Source organism: Juglans microcarpa x Juglans regia, chromosome 6D (assembly GCF_004785595.1).
Source record: "Juglans microcarpa x Juglans regia isolate MS1-56 chromosome 6D, Jm3101_v1.0, whole genome shotgun sequence".
NCBI classification, from domain to species: domain Eukaryota; kingdom Viridiplantae; phylum Streptophyta; class Magnoliopsida; order Fagales; family Juglandaceae; genus Juglans; species Juglans microcarpa x Juglans regia.
Window position 1 is genome coordinate 6,739,585 of NC_054604.1, and position 21,194 is coordinate 6,760,778.

At 35.8% G+C, this 21,194-nt stretch overlaps 1 protein-coding gene across 1 annotated transcript; it reads left to right on the top strand.

Moving 5' to 3' along the window:
- Positions 1–15,653: 15,653 nt before the first annotated feature.
- Positions 15,654–17,705, top strand: LOC121235343. The gene has a single exon (XM_041131692.1). It carries the CDS (start codon positions 15,654–15,656, stop codon positions 17,703–17,705), a length of 2,052 nt encoding a protein of 683 aa, XP_040987626.1.
- The last annotated feature ends 3,489 nt before the right edge of the window (positions 17,706–21,194 follow it).

Below are 21,194 nucleotides of genomic sequence, written 5' to 3' on the forward strand. Positions count from 1 at the left end.
TAATATTAAAAAAATATATTCTAACAATATTTTATTCAACTTTTCAACTTTAATCTTAACTCATCCATCTCATCTGTAAAAACAAACGAGCCCTGAAACTCCTCAGACAGAGATCTTGTATGCCCCTCCGTCATCTGGGCTGGCACTACCGAGCTCTCTATAGAACTCAGAAACAACGTCAATATAGGAGACGGTCCCCCATGACTCCTCCCGCTCCTCTAAGATAGGTCCCCAACCACGTTCGCTGAAGACTGATGGTAAGGAATGACCCTCTCAGACAAGACTATGGAAGTCAGAAAGTTTCACTTGTCGCTCTACTGAAATAGTCCTCTCCCTGCCTGGACTGATACTAGTCTCAGCTGGATTGCGTCGCTTACATCCCACCCTAGAAGAAGACATTTTAATCAACCTGAAATTTACAATTAAAGAGTTTATCAATACATTAACAATAAAAATATAATAAATAACTAATAACTAAATTACATATGAATAGTAATTTAATAAAGTGAGACATTGTGAATAACATAATTTTATAAAAATAATATCACATTATTTAATATTAATTAGATTAAATAATTAATATAAATTAAATATAAAACAAAATGTGATAAATTTCTATATTAATTTAATTATAATATAATATCTATTCTCGTAAAGATTTAATAGAACTACAATATGGAATAAAAACATCAATTCACTAATATTACTATAATTAATTATCCCGTTCGAATGCTTAAAATAGTATTTAAACAGTATGCAAACATGTTTGACTGTATACCGTTCGAACATATAAAACAACGTTTGAACGGTCTACTACTTGTTTGGATTGTACCGTTCAAACGCACTAACAGGCGTTCAAACGGTATGTGAATTTAACTCAGCACCTTCGCTGAGTCAACTTAGCCATTGAAATCGATAGAATCCTTTGATTCCATCGATTTTTCAACAAACAAATTGAAAGAGATTTAAATAAATATTCCTACAATAAATTTAAGCAAATCTACGGTGAGTATTGATGGATAAATTATTTTATCCTAATTTAAACAAATAATCCATCAAAAGCCTAAATTTAAACGGTAAAATAGTTAGAAAAATAGCATACTGATGTTTAGAGAAAGAGGCTTGGATTGGGCACTATTCATGGTGGCAACGACGGCTTTAAACGGTGGAGATGGACGGTTCACTCGGAGAAAACGAAGTTTTGTTAATTATTCGAACGTCCGTGAAAACGACCGTCCGCGAGAACTTATTTATGCAATACCGTTCGAACGGTTAGTAAATACGTTCGAACGGTCTACTTCAATACATTTAAATATTATACTAATATATTAATATATTATTATTTTAGTTATAGTCTAATTAGATGACACTATATATGATACTATATATATGTTATCTATAGTCTAATATATTAAGATATTAATTAAGTATTTATGGTCTAATTAGATGACATTATCTATGCTAGTACTATAGATGACATTATATATGATACTATATATATGTTATATATATAGTCTAATATATTAACATAATATATTTTAGTTATAATCTAATTAGATGACACTATATATATGTTATCTATATAGTCTAATATATTAACATATTATATTTTAGTTATGGTTTAATTAGATGACACTATCTATGCTAGTACTGTAACACCCCGTAAATTAGTACATTTTTAATGAAGCATTTTTATTTATTTATTCAAAATTTATTCTCTTATTTTATAATTATCGGATATTTTAAATGGGTTATTTTATGATCTTTAAATTGTGGGAATTAAATTGTTATGTTTTCTTAATATTTATTTATTGTTATACATTTAAATTTTTCTCCTTTAAAATTAATTGATTGTGGAATTTAATTATTTTATTTTCATTGTATCATTACGTTTAAATTATTTTAATTGATTTGTTGTTTTAAAATCATTTCCGTTGGATCATTTTCGTGACTCAAGATGTGAGGACCGGACCTCATTTCTTTCACTCCATTTTCTCTTTCTTCTTTTTTTTTCTTCTTTTCTTCTTTTCCTTTCTTTTTTTCTTTTTCTTCTGCTTTCCCCCTCCCCACGCGCGCGACTCAGCTCCCTCTCTCTCCCTCTCTCTCCCCGTGTCCGTCACCTTCACCCAGACCGTCGCCGTCGCGCCGCCGTGCGCGACACCGCCCGGCCGACTAGCTCCCCCTCCCTCCGGCGACCTCACCCCCCAAATCCCAACCCCTACCTCGCCGCCGGTAGCCAGCACGCACCCCACGAAGCCACGGCATTCTTTGCCCCGTTGCGCCGCCGTCGCGCCACCTCCGGCCACCATTTCTTCACTACTTCATCCCCGACCTCCTAGCAACCCAATGGACCCAACCCCAGCTCCGATCTGTCACCGGTGAAGCCCCACCAAGCCCATTTCTGATTTGTGCATCTTTGGCCTAAAACCACCCCTTGCGCTGCCACCCACGGCAAACCACCACTACCATTGGCTTCACCGACCTCTCTAGGCCCTACCCTATCAATTTTAGGTCTTAGTTTATCCCCGTTGAAAAGTGGGTATTTGAGACCCACGGCCACAGTGTATTTTACACTGTGTTGTTGCTGAGTCGCTACCTTTTGCAACTCCATGATCCTCCAGAAATCATATTATAGTGCTGTAAGTATTTTCCTTAAAGAACTTTCGTGATTTAAATATATTTTTGCACTAACACATATTATCTGTGAATTGGTTTGTTTTGCCGGACTGAGTCCGAGGAGTTTCGGGGGTCGGATGGATTGTGGACGGAGTTGTTGTGTGTTTGTTTGCATTATGAATTGTGGTTGTTGGTTGTTGGTTATGGCTTGTTCATGTACATCGCATATTGCACGCATAATCATGTTTGTAAAGAAAACTGAGTTTTCGCATGATTGCATACATGTTCATGTGTTTATTGAAAATTGGATTCTCATGTGAGTAAAAGGAAAGAGACTGTATGGATGGTGGTAAGCAGGGATGGTGGTAGAGTCCCGCTTGCGATTCCCGCCTATGGTGCGCGCGATAGGGATAGTGGTAAGCAGGGATGGTGGTTGTGTCCCGCCTGCGATTCCTGCCTACGGTGCACGCAGTAGGGATGGTGGTAAGCAGGGACGGTGGTAGAATCCCACCTGTGATTCCCGCCTACAGTGCTCGGTTAAGTATTCATTGTGTGGAAATGAACTATAGGGATGGTGGTAAGCAGGGATGGTGGTAGAGTCCCGCCTGCGATTCCCGCCTACGGTGCACGTTGTAGGGATGGTGGTAAGCAGGGACGGTGGTTGTGTCCCGCCTGTGATTCCCGCCTACGGTGCATGCGGTACGGATGGTGGTAAGCAGGGACGGTGGTAGAGTCCCGCCTGCGATTCCCGCCTACAGTGTCCGATAAATGGGTTGTTTTGTGTGGATCATTTTCTGAGAAAATGCCAAACTATATTTTTTGGCCAAAATGGGATTTTTGGTGTGTGTTGGAAATAATCATTTTTCTGGAAAAAATGGTATTTTATGACTAAATGTATTTTGTCATATTGTTGGTTGCATTAATGTATTTTTATCCCGAGAGTTGTTTGGTTTATACTTACCTGTGGTACCATTTTATGGTATCGCAGATTTTGATGCAGATGATGATGACGAGCCTTAGCTTGGCTCTGTTGGTGGAGTGATCTGAGATTGCTCCTGTTTAGCGAGTTATGTTTTTATCAATTTATATATTGCCTTTGTAATATATTTGGGATGACTGTATAACTCTTTAAAGATAAATTGTGTTGAATATTTGTATTTAAAATTCTAGTACTTAGTTGACTATTATAATATCCGCTGCGAATTTTTATTGTGCACATTTGCATGTTGCACACACACTTGAGCACATTTCGTTGGGATGCGTGACCGTATTGTCATCATCCCGACGTCACGATTCCCGTTCTTTTGTACGTGGGATTCGGGGCGTCACAAGTCCTATAGATGACATTATATATGATACTATATATATGTTATATATATAGTCTAATATATTAACATCATATATTTTAGTTATAATCTAATTAGATGACACTATATATATGTTATCTATATAGTCTAATATATTAATATATTATATTTTAGTTATGGTTTAATTAGATGATACTATCGATTATATATTATAATATGATATTACTATGTTACTAAACTATAGTATCATCTAATATGTCTATATATATTAATGTTATTCTTTTATTTGAAAGGCATAGTGTTAAAAAAAATTAATAAACATTTACCAAACCATTCAAACTGTTAACAATAACTTCGAACGGTTAATTATCGAGCGGGAAAGCATCCATTAACGTTCGAATATACTATTTGTACATTCGAACGTGAAAAGTTAGGAGGGAATTTATTCCCGCTAAATATTTTCACGTTCGAACGGTTAGTAAATAACCGTTCGAACAGGAAATCTTCTACAAATACACTTTAGAACCTCACAATCTCGCTCTCCTCCCGCACGCCACTCTCAGTCTCTTACGAAACATATCAGTCCCTAGGTGTGTGAGAACAAATAATTTGAAAATAACTGGATTAAAAAGTCATGATTGTCATGTCTTCTTACAGCGTATCTTGCCTATTGGTATCCGTGGGTACTTGACGAGAGATGTGCGCGTGGCTTTGACTGAGTTGGCTGCATTTTTTAAAGACTTATGTTCTAGGACGTTGAATGTAAAAGTTTTGGATCGAATGGAACGAGAAATTGCCATAATATTGTGTAAGCTAGAAAGTATTTATCCACCATCATTGTTCGACGTCATGGTTCACCTAAACGTTCATTTGCCACGTGAGGTTCGACTTGCAGGACCAGTTCAATATAGATAGATGTATCCCATTGAACGATTTTTTGGAAAGTTGAAACGTACAGTGGGTAACAAAGCCCGCCCAGAAGGATCAATTGCAGAAGCATATATTGACAATGAGTGGCATACCTACCTTTTATTCCAAATATTTCCACGGAGTTGACACTCGGTTTGATCGGCCGGAAAGAAACTTTGACGTTGACCGAGCAAGACAACAGCATGTGTTTTCTGTGTTTTCCCAACAAGTTTGTCCAATTGGTGCAGTGCGTGGTTATGACTTGTGTGGAAGAGAGTTCGAGAAAGCTCAGTGGTACGTGCTGAACAATTGCCCTGAGATAGAGAACTACTTGAAGTAAGTTATAACGTTTTCTTAATTTAAATTCGCTCATTTACTTTAAAAAAAGTCTAAGAATATAAAAGATTTGTAGTAATCATCAATTTCAGTGATCATATTAACGTGCTCAAGGAACTGGAAGTAAATGATATAAATCAGAAACATGAATAGGAGTTCCTGAGATGGTTTGAAGAACGAGTAATGACATTACATATGCTTTACTCAATAACCAATGAAAAAATATTGATTTAAATTTTGATATAATATATGCTTTACTCAATATGTAGGTTGTACAAATGCATGCGAATAATCCAAATGATATATCGGATGAACTGTATGCATTGGCGCGTGGCCCATTGAGACGCGCTGCTCGATATTCTGCATGTATTTCTCAGGAAAGTAGGTATCACACAATGGATCGAGATTGTTATAGGAAAACCCAAAATAGTGGTGTACCAGTCGAATGAAGTCATGATGAAGAAAATATTGATTTCTATGGGTTATTATCGATATAATTGGAATGAAATATTTGGGAGAGCTTGCGGTGTATATGTTTAAGTGTGATTGGTGAGATTTAAACAATCCTCGTACTGGAGTCCATGATGATGAATATTTTTTGAGTATTAATACATAAAAAAAATGGTATGAAGATGATCCTTTTATTTTGGCTTCTCAAGCATCTCAAGTATTCTACTTAGATGACCCGAAGTTAGGAAATCAATGACGAGTAGTATAAAAATATTCTCCAAGAAATATATATGATGTTATCCCTCAAGCAGAAGGACAAGATGAAGAAGAAGATGACCCCTCTACTCAAGAAGCATACCAAGAGAATCAACCGACCTTAAATTTGTTTGTGGATTTGAGCCAGTATGAGATGATTCCATTAAATAGAGAAGATATTGAGGTTGAAATTGTTGATGCGACAGTTGAGGAAAATGATGAATCATTTGAAGTATCTACAGATGATGAGAGCGAATTGTCAAATGAAACTGATACAGATTATGATTGACCAATTATGTGTTAACATTACACTTGATGACAAATATTTTACTTATTGAATGTATCAGTAGTTTGAAATTATGCTGCCAAAGAGGAAGGAAGTTCGCAACCCATCTCCACCTGTTCCTAGCTCTCCTTCAGACTCACCCTTAGAGATTGACTCTACAAAACAAGATAAAAATCTAATACTCATAAAAGTTATTAATTAAGGTCCTATAATAGACTTATAAATGAAATTGATTACAATGTTATATTTTATAGAGTCTACAGTACAATCTCGTCAAGGTCGAGGCACCACTAGAGGGGTGACGTTGGAAAAATATCGGAAGGTGGGTAAGATCAAAGTTAATATTCCTGACGAACATATTGGGGGCGAAGGACAACCAGCAGCTTGGCTTGCATCGCATGTGGGTGCTCTTACACGAACTTACGCACATTTGGCAACAACTTCATGGAAGAAAGTCCCCCAAGATGTTAAAGAGCTTATCAAGAAGCATTGTTTGGTAATGTTTAAAAAATTGATTTAGTAGAATAAATTTCTATATTTTACTTAAATTTAGAATATTATAAATGATAATGTGTTTGTGACTATTTTTTTATGGATGATTTCGAATTAAATTTTGGTCGAAAAGAGGAGCGTAAGACTGTGGAAAAGCTTATGGGCAATGCATTCCGTAAATATAAGGTGAGGTGTTATGAGTATTATAATAAATTTGAGAAGAAGGAAGATGCACGCCAACATCTTTTTTAGGATGTCTGACCTTCTGAGTGGGAAAAACTTTGTGACATATTTGAGGATCTATCATATCAGGTATAATTAAATTTAATTATTTTACTTATCATATTTGTCATTTTGCTTCATAATATTTTCAATTTCTTTGCAGGAGCGAAGTTCTATAAACAAAACAAATAGATCAAAATTGAAAATTAATCATCATGCAGACTCAAGATTTTTCCTTCGTCTCTCTAAGAAATTGGTATTGCTATTTTTTTTATTGGATATAGTTAATTATTTGGATGAATCATAATGATTTTATATCTTAACACATTTATTGTAGCAAGATTCAGATACCAATTATGATCTGACAAAATTATATGATGCATCGCACACTGATCGTAATGGAGAGTGGACTCATCCTGATGCTCGTGAAAATTATGTAAATATTATAACCTGTTTTCATTAAATATATTAAAATATTTATGACGATATTAATTCTTTATCTTATATATGTCAAGGATAAAATGGTTGCACTACGTGCTGATTCTGCATCAGATCAAAATTCCTCAACAAGTGATATTGATATTTTTACACAAGTCCTGGGTCAACGTTCAGGATATTCGAGGGGTTTGGGTCGCTGTGTAAAGCCTTCTTCCTCTTCCTCTTCTTCTGGAAATTTATCTATGACTTCTATAGCACTAGAGAATGTGAATTCCAAAATCGAAGAATGGACTGCAAGGCAGCATGAGTTAGATGCTCAACTGGCAAAACAAGCAAATATGGAGATGCGACTCAAACAACATGAAGAACAACAAGAAGAGTTCAGAAGACAGATGCAACTCCAAATGCAGCAGCTTATGCAACAGTACAAGCCTCCAAGCAACTGATTGTTTTTTGCGTACAGATTTTGGGATTATCTATTTATGTACGAACAATGCCTGTCTCACGGTTATTTATTTAGTTCGCACTTATTATAAAACTTTTGTGAGTGTTAAACAGTTTCTAATATATTTTTTCAAATATTATGAATGTCTATTTGGGTTTCTATTATTGACTTTAAATAAAATAGTTATCGTTCGAACTAACAAATACCGTTTGAACGCTAAGCGTTTGAACGGTAACATAATGTTCGAACACAATTTATTTTCATCGAGTTCGAACGATCACATAACGTTCGAACGTCATTTATCTCCGTAGTGTTCAAACATTACTTATACTGTTCGAATCAATATACCGTTCGATTTAACCCTTTAACGTTCGAACGCAAAGCTACATTCATGCCGTTCAAACGAATTCATGTTTGTTCGAACATATTTTGTTATCGTTCAAACACGTTACTACTGTTCGAACGTAAAATTGTTTTCGTTCGAACGATATTCTGGGACGAACTTCAACCGTGACAAAAGAAATTCCCGTTCAAACGTGTTCAAACGGTTTCCTTCAATTTTGTCTTAAAATATATTTTTTGGGACGAAATGATGATTTTCGTTCTAATATACCTTTTGGCACAGTGTTGTTGGCACGAGTTTGAGATTATTTTTTTTCGTCCTAAAATATTTTTTGAGACGAAATGGCTATCTTTTGGAATGAAAATTTTCGTCCCAAAAGATCCTTTTTGTTGTAATGTAGATATGTATATATATTAGAGTACTGTGCACATGATTCTTAATTGTTTTCTAATTAGTTGTGTGCCGACCTGTTAATTATGTGTATGCATATTATATTAAAATCATAATATATACAACCTATTTAAAATGAGAGCATCCAAATCATTTTTTGATCGTCTTGATGATCTAAATATATATATATATATATATATATATATATATATATATATATTCCCTCCTTCGAGGTAAGAGATAGCTAGCGCACGTACCCCATTTGGAATCCTATGTTTCTTAGCTTTAATTTACTAATATATATATATATATATAGCATATTAATTAATTAACTAATTAAAATAAGTTGGAAGGTAACCACAAGCCACGCATGTTAACATGGAATTTACAACCTATAATATTCTTGTACGTGATTGACCTAATTTTAAATCAAGAGTAAGTAGTACTTCTGATATTTTTCCAGAGGTGCGAACGTGATGATCATTATCTATAAATAAGTGCACTTTTGGCCTTTCAATGACCGGAAGATCAGTACTGCATGGGAATCTCATTAAATATATATGTATTTGAAGCTTAAATTAGGTCGAAGATCAGGGCTCGAATTATATATAATCCAGAAAATTAAAAAAAAAAAAAAAAAGTGGTCCCCTATCTAACTATAAGTACTGATCCAGCTAGCTATCAACTGCATGCATTGGCAATTACATTTTAACACACTACAAAAAAATTATTTATTTGTAATCAATTATTTCTTAAAAATGATTATTTCTTATTAAAATAAGTCTGTTTCTGTCACAAATAATTATTCTCGTCGTAAATAATCCGTCACAATGCTCGTTTTTATTTTAGTGATATGAGAAACTTCAAATTAATTAGTCGGTTCCATTTTTTAAGGCAAAAGTTATGTAGAAAATCCGATCACATATATAAGCAGTTGCTTCTAATAAGTATTATAAATGGATTCATTTAAAGCATGGTTTTTTTTTCCCCTTTACAATGCTTGATCAGTACCACTATTAATGGGCAAAAATAGAACAATGTACAATATCTTAATTGACAATAGGGATCCCTTTTGTGCATGTCAATTGCATGCACAAACAAAATCTTTCTGAGGCAGATCAGTTTCAATCATCTCTCTCTCTCTCTCTCTCTCTCTAACAATCATCGTGTATTGATCATATAATATTTTACATCGACTAACCAATGCGTACGTCATAGTGCCATTTAATCAAAAAGTTGTAAAAGAGATATTATATATCGTGTATTATTACTGATCTCTTGTTGCTGTTGTTGTTGTATATTGTTTAAACATAGAAGGGATCTTTATCCCACGAATCTTTGATTCGATCTCCTCTTATAACAGATCGAAGCTAGCTAGCCCTAAATTCTTCGACAGGAAAAAAGTTGAAAAGAAAAGGAAAGAGAGATGTGATCTTGACTATCACATCCTAGTAAAATAGTGTACATGATTGAAGTAGTTATATATCATCCTAAAGAAAAGAAAATCTAATCCCCAGTTTTTGTGGTGACTCATAATCCGCTACAAAAAAATTATTTATTTGTGGCTAAGTACTGAGAAAATGACTATTTTCTGTTAAATTGAGTTTATTTTTATCGTAAATAGTTATTCTTGTAGTAAATAATTCGTAGCAAATGTTCTTTTTTTATATAGTGACCCCAAAAAGAAAAGTCCGCGTAATATTGAAAACAAAAAACAGATTGTTCCAAGATTTAATAAAAAATAAAATAAAAAATATCTAGCTTAATTCTAGAATCTCTTTCCTCTTGATCAGCATGTTATGAATGAGAAGGCAAAATAGACCATCGATTGCTACAAAGCCTAGAAGTAAATAATTACAAGATCGAAGACCCTTTTTTTAAATAAATAAATAAATAAAGCAGATCGACCTTGATCCATTTGCCATTGTTTTATGAAGCTACCAAATGTTCTCATGTGGCTTTGCAGAAACTCCTGAAAGTTCCTGAGATACTTCACATGATGATCGAGTATTGATAGGCAAATCTCTGGCTCTTAAGCTCAGAAAAGCACTAATTAAACAGCCAGTCGTGTGCAGGAGGGAGGCAGAAACAAATTAATAATATATATAATTAAATAGAACAACAGACAGTAATGCAGATATATATGCTTAATTGATTATTCTAGCTCATGATCTGATATATGTTGATCATGAATATATAGATTGGTCATGAGGGTTTTAACCCATGCAGTAGTACTGACGGATCGAGTAGTAATTAAGTAGTAGTACTTGTACGTTGCGCATGCAGCGCAGCAGCGTGCATCTCGGGGCACATGAACTTTGGATCGGATGGACAGCGAGGACTGTGCTCAATGTCACGAGGAAACCCTATTTGTTTATTTTTATTTGAAATCAAGTGGGGGCTGTTTCTTCAGAACTAGAGCTTGGAATGGGAAGAGTTTGTAACTTTTGAGAGTCCTCCAAGAAAGATCATGCACAGTGATCTTCATAACTCATGCTTGCTCTCTGTAGTACTTTAAAATCAATATATTATAATAAGTTAATAACCCAAAGTACTATATATCTTCGTGTTTAATTTCATGCATTCTTTATTTAATCCTCGAATCCCCGTGTGTATATATATACACACACATATACACACCTACGTCGTCGGTACTGAAGGATGAGAGCTTAGATAATAGAAAGGATAGCTTTATAAAAAAGGCTAACGGTCAAAGTTAACTGACGATGCACCGACCAAGTTGTGTAGATATATGTAGGGTATTGATCAAACGATGATCGATCACATGACCAATTATCGTAACTCATGACGTAATGTAGGGTATATTTTTAAGAACGAGATATATATATATATATATTATATTGATCAGAATGATCAATGATTTGCATGTAAAATAGTTCTTAATTAGAGCATACTTAATTGGTAAGCCTAGTCTCTCTCTCTCTCTCTCTCTCTCTCTCTCTAGTTGATCCTCAACATCCAGCTTTTTATGACAGCATCATAACTTCTTCCTTCATGTTAACATTTTATTTGAACAAACACCAGTACATTAACGTAACTGATCTCCACCATAGATATATCGGTGATCATGCAGGTGTAAATGGAGCTAGGTCGGTAGGTGTAAGTCTGTAGTTATGCTGGAACAAGAACAGATAGCAGTTTGTAGCTATAAAGCTAGGTGATAGAGTTTCCTGGTGTTTGCATTCAGAATATGAGGTCAATTACAACCGTTTGGATTCAGAGATGAGTTGAGGTGAGTTAAAATAGTTTTAGATGAGTAAAATAAAATATGATTATTTATTGTTAAAATATTATTTTTAATATTATTATTATTTTAAGATTTAAAAAAGTTAAATTATTTATTATATTTTGTATGCAAATTTGGAAAATTAGTTGAAATGATGAGATGAAATGAGTTGAGATAAGTTTTGAATCAAAACAGAAAGTTAATTAAAAGAGTTGGATTAGGTTCCCTAAAATTCTTGTCAAAATTGTATGGCCTAAACTAAGGAATCACTATTTGCAGAAATTGTTGAGATTGAGAAAAATGCAAACAGAGAGAAAACTTTGAGATAAACTTTGAGGTTAGAGTTTCTTTATAAAAATTGAATACACTACAAGAATGCTGGGCTTTTGCCATGAATTCTTTTCCCAATACACACGGTGGTGGCAAATAATTGCCGAATCACACGAAAGCCGTTCATGGAAAATGAAACAAGCGTTTTCCCACAAAATTTAGTCCGCAAGTAAAATTATGTGGGAAAAAAATGTTTTTACGGCGAAACAGGGTTTATTGTGGCGAATTTTGTTCGCCAGAAATAGTCTGGGAAAATACTTGATCCGTTCGTGGGTAATAATTTTGTTACGACGAAGTTATTGACTTCTTGCGGCGACCATTTGTCGCCTCAATTAAACGAAAGATGAACACGCGGGCATATTAGTTAATACGCCCGCGTTTTCCCTCTTTCCCTTTCTTCCCCCAATTCCCCCACCCCACCCCACCCCACCCCACCCCCCGTCGCTCTCGTCTCTCTTTCTCCCTACGATTTCGACCCGTAACATCACGGCCTGTCTCTCGCAACTACTACGACCCTCTACCCCCTGCAGCGAGACCACACGCAGTCATCTAGAGCCAATCCCCCCACCCATCGCGACCTGACCCAGTTTGCTGCCCTTCCCCAACCACCTCCTCCTGTCGCAGTCCAGTGGACGCACTAGGTCGACACGGTGAGCCTCTCTCTCTTCTCCCTTCCCCTTCTCTCTGTGTAATTTGTAGATTTTCCTGATTGTGTAATTTGTTAATATGTGTAATGTGAATCTGTGAAATTTGTGTTGATTCTACCCGGTAATGTGTAATATGTGAAATTTGTGAATCTGTGTATATGATTGTGTAACATATTGTGTAATTTGCGATTATATGGTTGTGTAAAATCTGTCTATGAAGAGGATGATATGTGGTTGTGTAAAACATATTCACATAAATTTCGAAGAAATTTATGATGCCTTTGTTCTGATTGAAAGCTTATATATGAGGGACCTCACCCAATCTCATATTATTTTCTGTTGGTGGTATGCTCTGTTTCTACACGTTTCCACTAAAGACAGATCCTTAAACCATTTTGCATCATTATTACTTCCTTTATTTCAGTAGCTTTTGACATCTGCTCCAACATATCTGTATCTACTGAACTACTCTTTGAATTCTAATCTATTTACTTCATTGTCCTCTTGCAAGTCTTCACCAACTTAGTTCAACATTCTGCCCTAAGCCACACAACATAAGCAGGACACCTCCCTTGCCTTAGACCCCTACAATCCTATATATATATAAATTTTTGTTTATTGAAGAATTCAACATTATTTTGTATGGTATCTTCTGAATGTTCTTGTGCCAGAATTTTTCTTTTATGTTGCATTTGAATTAATTAGCCTATGTGAAGCCCAAATCTTTGAGGTCTTTATTTCTACGTCCGTGTCGAGTAGACTATATTTTAGGTACCAGATGGTATATTCCCTTGGGAGTGTAATTTGCCAGTTCTGGTCCTTGCAAGGTGGTTTGGACTGCTTTTATTAAGTTGTGTTATGTGAGAATTTTATGATGTGAAGAAGATGCTTACATAGTAAGATAATGTGTACGAGGATGGTGAGACTTATATTTATAAAACTCTTATGCTTTAAGGTTCCAAGAGAGGCCTGCCCTTTATTTACTTAATTCAGTTGAATTTGGCTATGCCTAATTCACTGGTGGGTTTTGTTGCCTATTTGGAAAGGAGCTTATTAAGTTGCTACTTCAGATTTACAAATTTTGTACTCTAGCCTCTCTAATAAAGAGAGGTTATGAAGGCAGTCAAGTGGGATTGAACCTGCCATTTGGGATTGTTATAAATCATGAGTAGTTTTTTTTGTTCACGGTAAAGAAATTAAGTGATATGTCCACAAAATGCAAAATATTGAACCCAGGGATTCTCTTATATAAGATTGTGTTTATTTTGGCTAATACATGGGTCACAAGATTCCTTTTTTAAGCTTTCTTACCCTTTTTTGTGAACTTCTTTTCCATGTCTTTGTTAATTAATTCAAGTACTTGCTAATATGTTCAAAAGAGAGAGCACAATCTGAATTTCCTCCAATAATTTATTTGTTTCTTTCTTTATCTTATGGTTATATATGGTGTTCATGTCCCATGCATAGAAAGAAGAAGTGTTCAAAAATTAATACTTGAACAATTAAATCTTTAAATGGCCTATATATCCTTTATTGCTCTATTAGGAAAACTAAATTTGAATAATAATTAGTAATCAAGTTAAGTGTGGTAACTTTTGTTGTATAATTTATTTTATTTAGGCATTAAATAGGATATATTAATATGTAATTTATTATTTTAACTTAATGATATATTATTTAATTTTTCTTTCATGATAACATAAATGAATGGATAATGTGGTTTTATAATAGTAGTTGTCATTTAATAATAATATAGTGGGATAGTTGATGATATGATTCCATGTGAACAAAATTTCATTCTTTGAAGTTATATGGAGTGGATATTTTCCATTAGGAGCAAAGCTCTATTCTTTTGAAATAAGACATTGTATATAGTTTTCTCGAACTGGTTTTAATATTATTATTACTCAAGTCAAACATTATAAAGATTTTCTTTGCATATTTTTATGGTCTATTTGGCACCTTGCATTTGGGTTTAAGAGATCTAGGATATACTCCAACCATGCTGTTTTTTGAACGAAGAGTTGAGATGGTGTCCTTTGGTGTTGAGATAGTCTCTTTTGGGGTATGGAACACAAAACCTATTTATGATTTCGTAGAAGTTTGGATCATCATACATGCATTTAGGATTGTTTTTGTCGCAATAAGTTGTTTGTTTAGTTTATGCTAGTCCCATCACACTACTACAATCTTGCTAGCTAATATGATGTTGTAAATAGAATGAAGTGTGTTTAATCGCATTAAACTATCGAATGTCCAGAGCTTGATTATAATATGTTCTTAAACTTTTTTTTTCCCACCAGTACTAATAACACTACTTTTGGAGCACGGAATTACATATCAAATACCTCTATTCAAACATGGAAGTCTCATTTACATGGACATGTCTATTTAGTATTACTTGTCAAATAAAATACTTGCTTAAGCAGCTATTAATTTGGATAGCTGCCTCAAAATCTACTTGGCGCACATGGACTGAAAAATGGGGAAGGCCAAAACACGGAAATCACTCACCAATTTAACAGTGCATCACACAAGAATTCACGGTCCAAATTGGCATACGTGCCAATTTTTAAACTTCCTTGTTCACCTCTATCTAACCACACCCCACAATTTGATTTTTACACCTATTTTAGAGTTGAATATTTTTGAATCTTTGACTTATCTACATATATGTGGGTTATGTAATCACAATAACTCCACTATAACAAATACTGCTTAATTCCTTCAAATACCATGTTAGCCACCAATTCTATCATAGCTATAAGCATGATAATAATACACAAAACTATGCATATTTCCTTCCGAGTTATTGAGATACAAAGCTGGTCTCTGGGGTATGGAAAGACTAATATTATTAATTTTCTCTTCGAAGGTCATTGCATAGTGTGCCAAACCTATCCTAATTAGCATTGAACAGTAGCTGGGCAGTTGCATATGATGGATAAGTCTTGGATGCTTATTGAAGACAGATTGCATTCCACTGAGTATGATGAAGGTGTTAGGCAATTCTTAGCCATGGCACAAGTTCATGCAGTGACAACTGATCAAATTAGGTGTCCATGTAGGAGATGCCGGAATAGAGCTTTTCACTCTATTCGTATTGTGGAAGATCATTTGTTTTTAAAAGGGATTGATCCAACCTATACGGAATGGATTTTCCATGGAGAAGAGGATCCGATCCTAAATTCTACATTCTCTGATGAAGAATTTGATGATGCATCTTCTTATAATCACTACATTGATGATGTCGACGAGATGTTAAATGACATTCGTCATGGGTCGTTTATGGATGAGGAAGGTAGCAATGAAGGAAATGCAAATGATAATTATCAACCCTCCACCTCAAATGCTCCAACCAACTATAATTTCGACGAGTTGGTTGCTGACGCACGACAACCACTTTATCCTGGATGTGCTAAGTTCTCGAAGCTATCATTCATCGTCAAGCTACTTCACATCAAGAGCATAGGTGGTTGGACAGTGAAGTCCTTTGACATGGTGATCAAGCTTTTGCATGATGCATTTCCCGACGCTCTATTTCCAGATTCATATAACGATGCTCGTAGCTTAGAGCGTGGCTTGGGCTTTAATTATGAAAAGATACACGTGTGCCCAAATGACTGTGTGTTGTTTTGGAAGGAAAATGCATCGTATAATGAATGCCCTAAATGTAAAGCATCTAGGTGGATTGCAAGCACAAGTGAGCAGTGGATGATACCACAAAAGGTTCTTCGATACTTCCCCTTGAAGCCACGCTTGCAGAGGCTGTTCATGTCAACGAACACAGCCCAAGCCATGAGATGGCATAAAGATGCACGTGTTGACGATCCAACATGCATGCGACATCCAGCAGATTCAAGGGTATGGAAAGACTTCAACAACAAACATGTTGCCTTTTCCCATGATCCTCGCAATGTTAGACTTGGGTTGGCGAGTGATGGGTTTAACCCCTTCAATAATATGAGTAGGCCGTACAGTATTTGGCCGGTACTACTTGTGCCCTACAACTTGCCCCCTTGGTTATGCATGAAAGATCCATACACCATGTTGTCGTTGCTAATCCCTGGCCCTAAGTCACCAGGGAATGATATTGATGTGTTCTTGCGTCCTCTTGTTGATGAGTTGAAGGAATTATGGGAAGATGGTATTCGGACGTTTGATGCGTACAGTAGACAAATGTTTAGCTTGCATGCAGCACTACTTTGGACTATCAATGACTTTCCCGCATACGCCAATCTTTCTGGGTGGAGCACGAAGGGCAAGTTGGCTTGTCCTTCATGTAGATCTGACACAAATTCACAGTGGTTGGTATATGGGCGAAAGCACTGCTATATGGGGCATCGACGGTGGTTGCCACCAAATCACAGTTGGAGACGGAAAAAGAACTCTTTTAACGGGTGCGAAGAGCATGGACTCCAACCATCAAGGGTCGAGGGAGAGGATTTGCTAGAACAATTACGTGAAGTTGCACATTTCCAGTTTGGCAAATCTACTTCGAAGAGGAAACGAACGCCGAATCAACTAAATTGGACCAAAAAATCTATCTTCTTTGAGCTACCCTACTGGTTAGATTTGGGCTTGAGACATAACCTTGATGTCATGCATATTGAGAAAAACATATGCGATAGCGTGTTGGGAACATTGCTGAATATTGAAGGAAAAACTAAGGACTCCGCCAATGCCCGTCGTGATTTGGCAAACCTTGGAATAAGGAAAGAATTGCATTTACAACATAATGGGGACCATATGACTATGAGTCTTGGTTGTTACATGTTAAACTTAAATGAGCGAAAGATTTTCTGTGATTGGTTATCAAAAGTGAAATTTCCTGATGGTTTTGCATCGAACATTGCCCGTTGTGTGAATGCTACTGAAGGGAAGATCAGTGGAATGAAAAGCCATGACTGTCATGTCTTCGTGCAAGCACTGTTGCCGGTTGTGATTGGTGGGTTCTTACGGTCTGATGTGCGTCAAGCCTTAATAGATTGAAGCTCGTTCTTTAAAGAATTATGTTCTCGAACTTTGAAATTATCAGTGTTAACATGTCTTCAAGCTAATATTCCCATCATTCTCTGCAAACTAGAAATGATATTCCCTCCAGCTTTTTTTGATATCATGGTGCACCTTGCCATTCACTTGCCAGAGGAGGCATTCCTGGCAGGACCCGTGCAATACAGGTGGATGTACCCATTCGAAAGGTATCTAGGGAAGTTCAAGCGGTACGTCCGCAACAAAGCGCGGCCAGAGGGCTCAATTGCTGAGGCATATGTGCATCTCGAGTGTCTTACATTTTGCTCTATGTACCTCCATGATATTGAAACTAGATATAATCGCGAGGAACGCAACAATGATGTTCGTATTGGGACAACTGATTTGGGAAATGAGCCAAGTTTATCTGTTTTCTCACAAAAGGTTAGACCATTGGGTACAGCAAGTTCTCACAAATTAGCCGACACACTATTGGTCAAGGCTCGATGGTATATACTTAATAATTGCATGGAGATTGAGCAATACATTCAGTAAGTGGACCAATATATGAGTTCTTATGCACTTTATGAATTGTTATTGCTAAAACTACCTTTCCCTCCTAGTAATCGATTTGGTCACATATATTGACAGGGAGCACTATAACAAGATCCAAGAAGAGGACCCTCAGAACATTGACCGTAGGCACCAGAGTCAATTTCCATCGTGGTTCAGATCACGCGTAAGATACGAACACTGTCTGTCATTATAACTACATTCTTCTCTAATTAGTTTGTAAAACTAATTCACCTTAAATCTTCTCTGTCTGGTAGATTCGAGAGGTGCGTTCAGTTAGGCCTACTGCAGTAACCGATGAGATATATGCCTTAGCATGTGGTCCCGATCCGTGGGTTGCGTCCTATGCTGGATGCATAATGAATGGTATTCGCTTTCATACGAATGAGCGTGAAAGGCATCGCCGAAGTCAAAATAGCGAGGTGGTTGTGCATGGCGAGCATCAGGGATCCCATGATGACTTCTACGGTGTGTTGCATGATATTATAGAGTTACGCTACATGGGTTGGCGTAAGGTATATCTCTTTCAATGCGCATGGTATGACATTGGTGACCCGAGAAGAGGGATACGTGTTAGGGACAAATTGACGATAGTCAATACTGCTAGGCAATGGTATAAAGATGAGCCTTTCATTCTTGCCTTCCAAGCAAGTCAAGTCTTTTATCTCAATGATCCAATATTGGGGGGAAGTTGGCAGGTTGTCCATAAAATTACAAGTAGGAATGTTTACAACATTCATGCAAGTAATACTGTTGAGGATGGGATGGATAATGACGAAACATCAGATGGTGACTCAGATGATGAGGTTGACAATAACACTAACAATTATCCCCCTATTCTCGAGAGTGGACCAGCCATGACCGAGCCATTGAATCGAGATGATTCAGAAAATTTGCCTGTTGATCCAGCTTCCATATCGGGTCAAGACCCGATACAATCATCTGACCAAGAGTTTGATATTGATGATGAACTATCTGACGATGACTTGGGGCTGGAGGATGTATGTGCCGATGATAACTCTGGTAGCGAGGCTGAGAATCAGCTGAATGAGGAAGCTGATTCTGATTAGTAAATGTCTAGCTTTGTATTTGGGACTTGGTTGATAATGAACTTGTACGGTGTAGTATTTGAATTCACGTGGGTGTATCTTAATGCAAAATCACATCCTTGTATAAGTTTAATATTTTAGATGTGAAGTTCGGTTGGCTTCTTCTTTCTAAGAATTAAATTCGTGCATATTTCTTACTTTTGCTTTTGGGCTTGCCTTTTTCCCGATCAAAAACCAATATAAGATCTTCATAATGTTAAGCTCGAGAAAGTATGATTGATTTATATTGAGACCTGTAATCCAAAATCCTTATGTTTATTGCATGATAAATAAATCAAGATAGAATATTATGTAAGAAATGAAGCTTGGTCATGCATTGTCCATTCTGATATGTATATTTACTATTATACATATCAGAACTTTATCCACTGTGTTTGAGGTGCATGGTCTTATCATGCACTTGGAATAAATGTTCTCAAATATTCAATTCTAAGACTGACTATTGGTTTAAAAAAGGATATTATTATTATTATTATTATTATTATTATTATTATTATTGTTCTATTTGTTTAATTAGGGTTTTAGTCATTAGACATTGGGAAAGAAGCAGGAGATAGAGTAGAAATGGAGAGAGTGTGGCTTATATTGTTGCATGAACAATGCTTATAACATTTTTTAATATACACTCTTAATATTTAGGTGATCTCCCTTTCCTAATATATATGTACAAAACTAGCTTAGTCAGAAGTTGGATAAAGTTTTTAGAAATGAAAAAATATATCAGCCCCATGATGTTAGACATGCTAATATAATATATATATATATATATATATTATATAAAGAGCTCATGGTCTAGCATGTAGTTGAATGTATTTCTTATTAAGGCAGCAGCCTAGCTAGTGCTGATTGGTAAGTATAGTTTGAGCCGGATCTCTTTGTGTTTTTTTCTAAGTAATACAAATTGGCAAAATAACTATAAGTTCAAGTACTTATAGAGATCCTATCTACTGCACAATACACAACAAATCATCAAGTAGTTTATATAAAAGTATAAGAACATTGCATAAAATACCTATTTATATGATCATCATGTTATGTATGATTTCGACCTTGTTGCTTTGAAAGGACTGGACTAAATGCAAAAGATACATGTTTTGCATTTAAGGACTAGTATTTTTTAGTTGGAGTGCTTCTAATAAGGAAAACTTAAGTAGATGTTGATAGCTACTAAAATAGGACAAAAGGTTACTCACAGGTGGTTTTTGCGTTGTATGCAGATTTTAGGCTGGTCTTTAAAGGCAACGTGCTACAAACCCCTATAATCATTTCTATGATGTCAAGTGGCTGGAAGGTTGTGGCAGGGGGATGATGCCAATGTGAATTAAATTGCCACAGCATAAGCATCTAGATAAACAGCCGCATCCAAAACTATTATCCCACAAATGGAGGTATATGCATGAGGAGGATCACAAACTCTTAACAGGGTTGCAAAGGGATCATGAACTGGCCTTACATCTCGGATTGCAACCCAGTTGGAGTGATGGTTGTGGCACAAGTTCAAGTGGGAGTATTGTCCAGTCCATGCAATAAACTAAAGAATATATATACAACACCATATAATGCAAAATCAGGAAATGCAAACAAACCCATATCTAAAATTACAATCTATATGCACACACCCATTTAGGTGGTCATAAATTTGAACTCAAGTTTGTTTCCAATAACACTCAATTTTGAGGTGTTGCTGGAAACATGGGATTTAATTACATAGCATACCGTGAGCAGTAAAATAGTTGAGTATTTTAAAATGGAGTTAAAAACATATTAGCCCTGCCAACAAAACATGTTTCATATTGTTGATATGTTCCAACTCCTGTCCAGGTGTGTT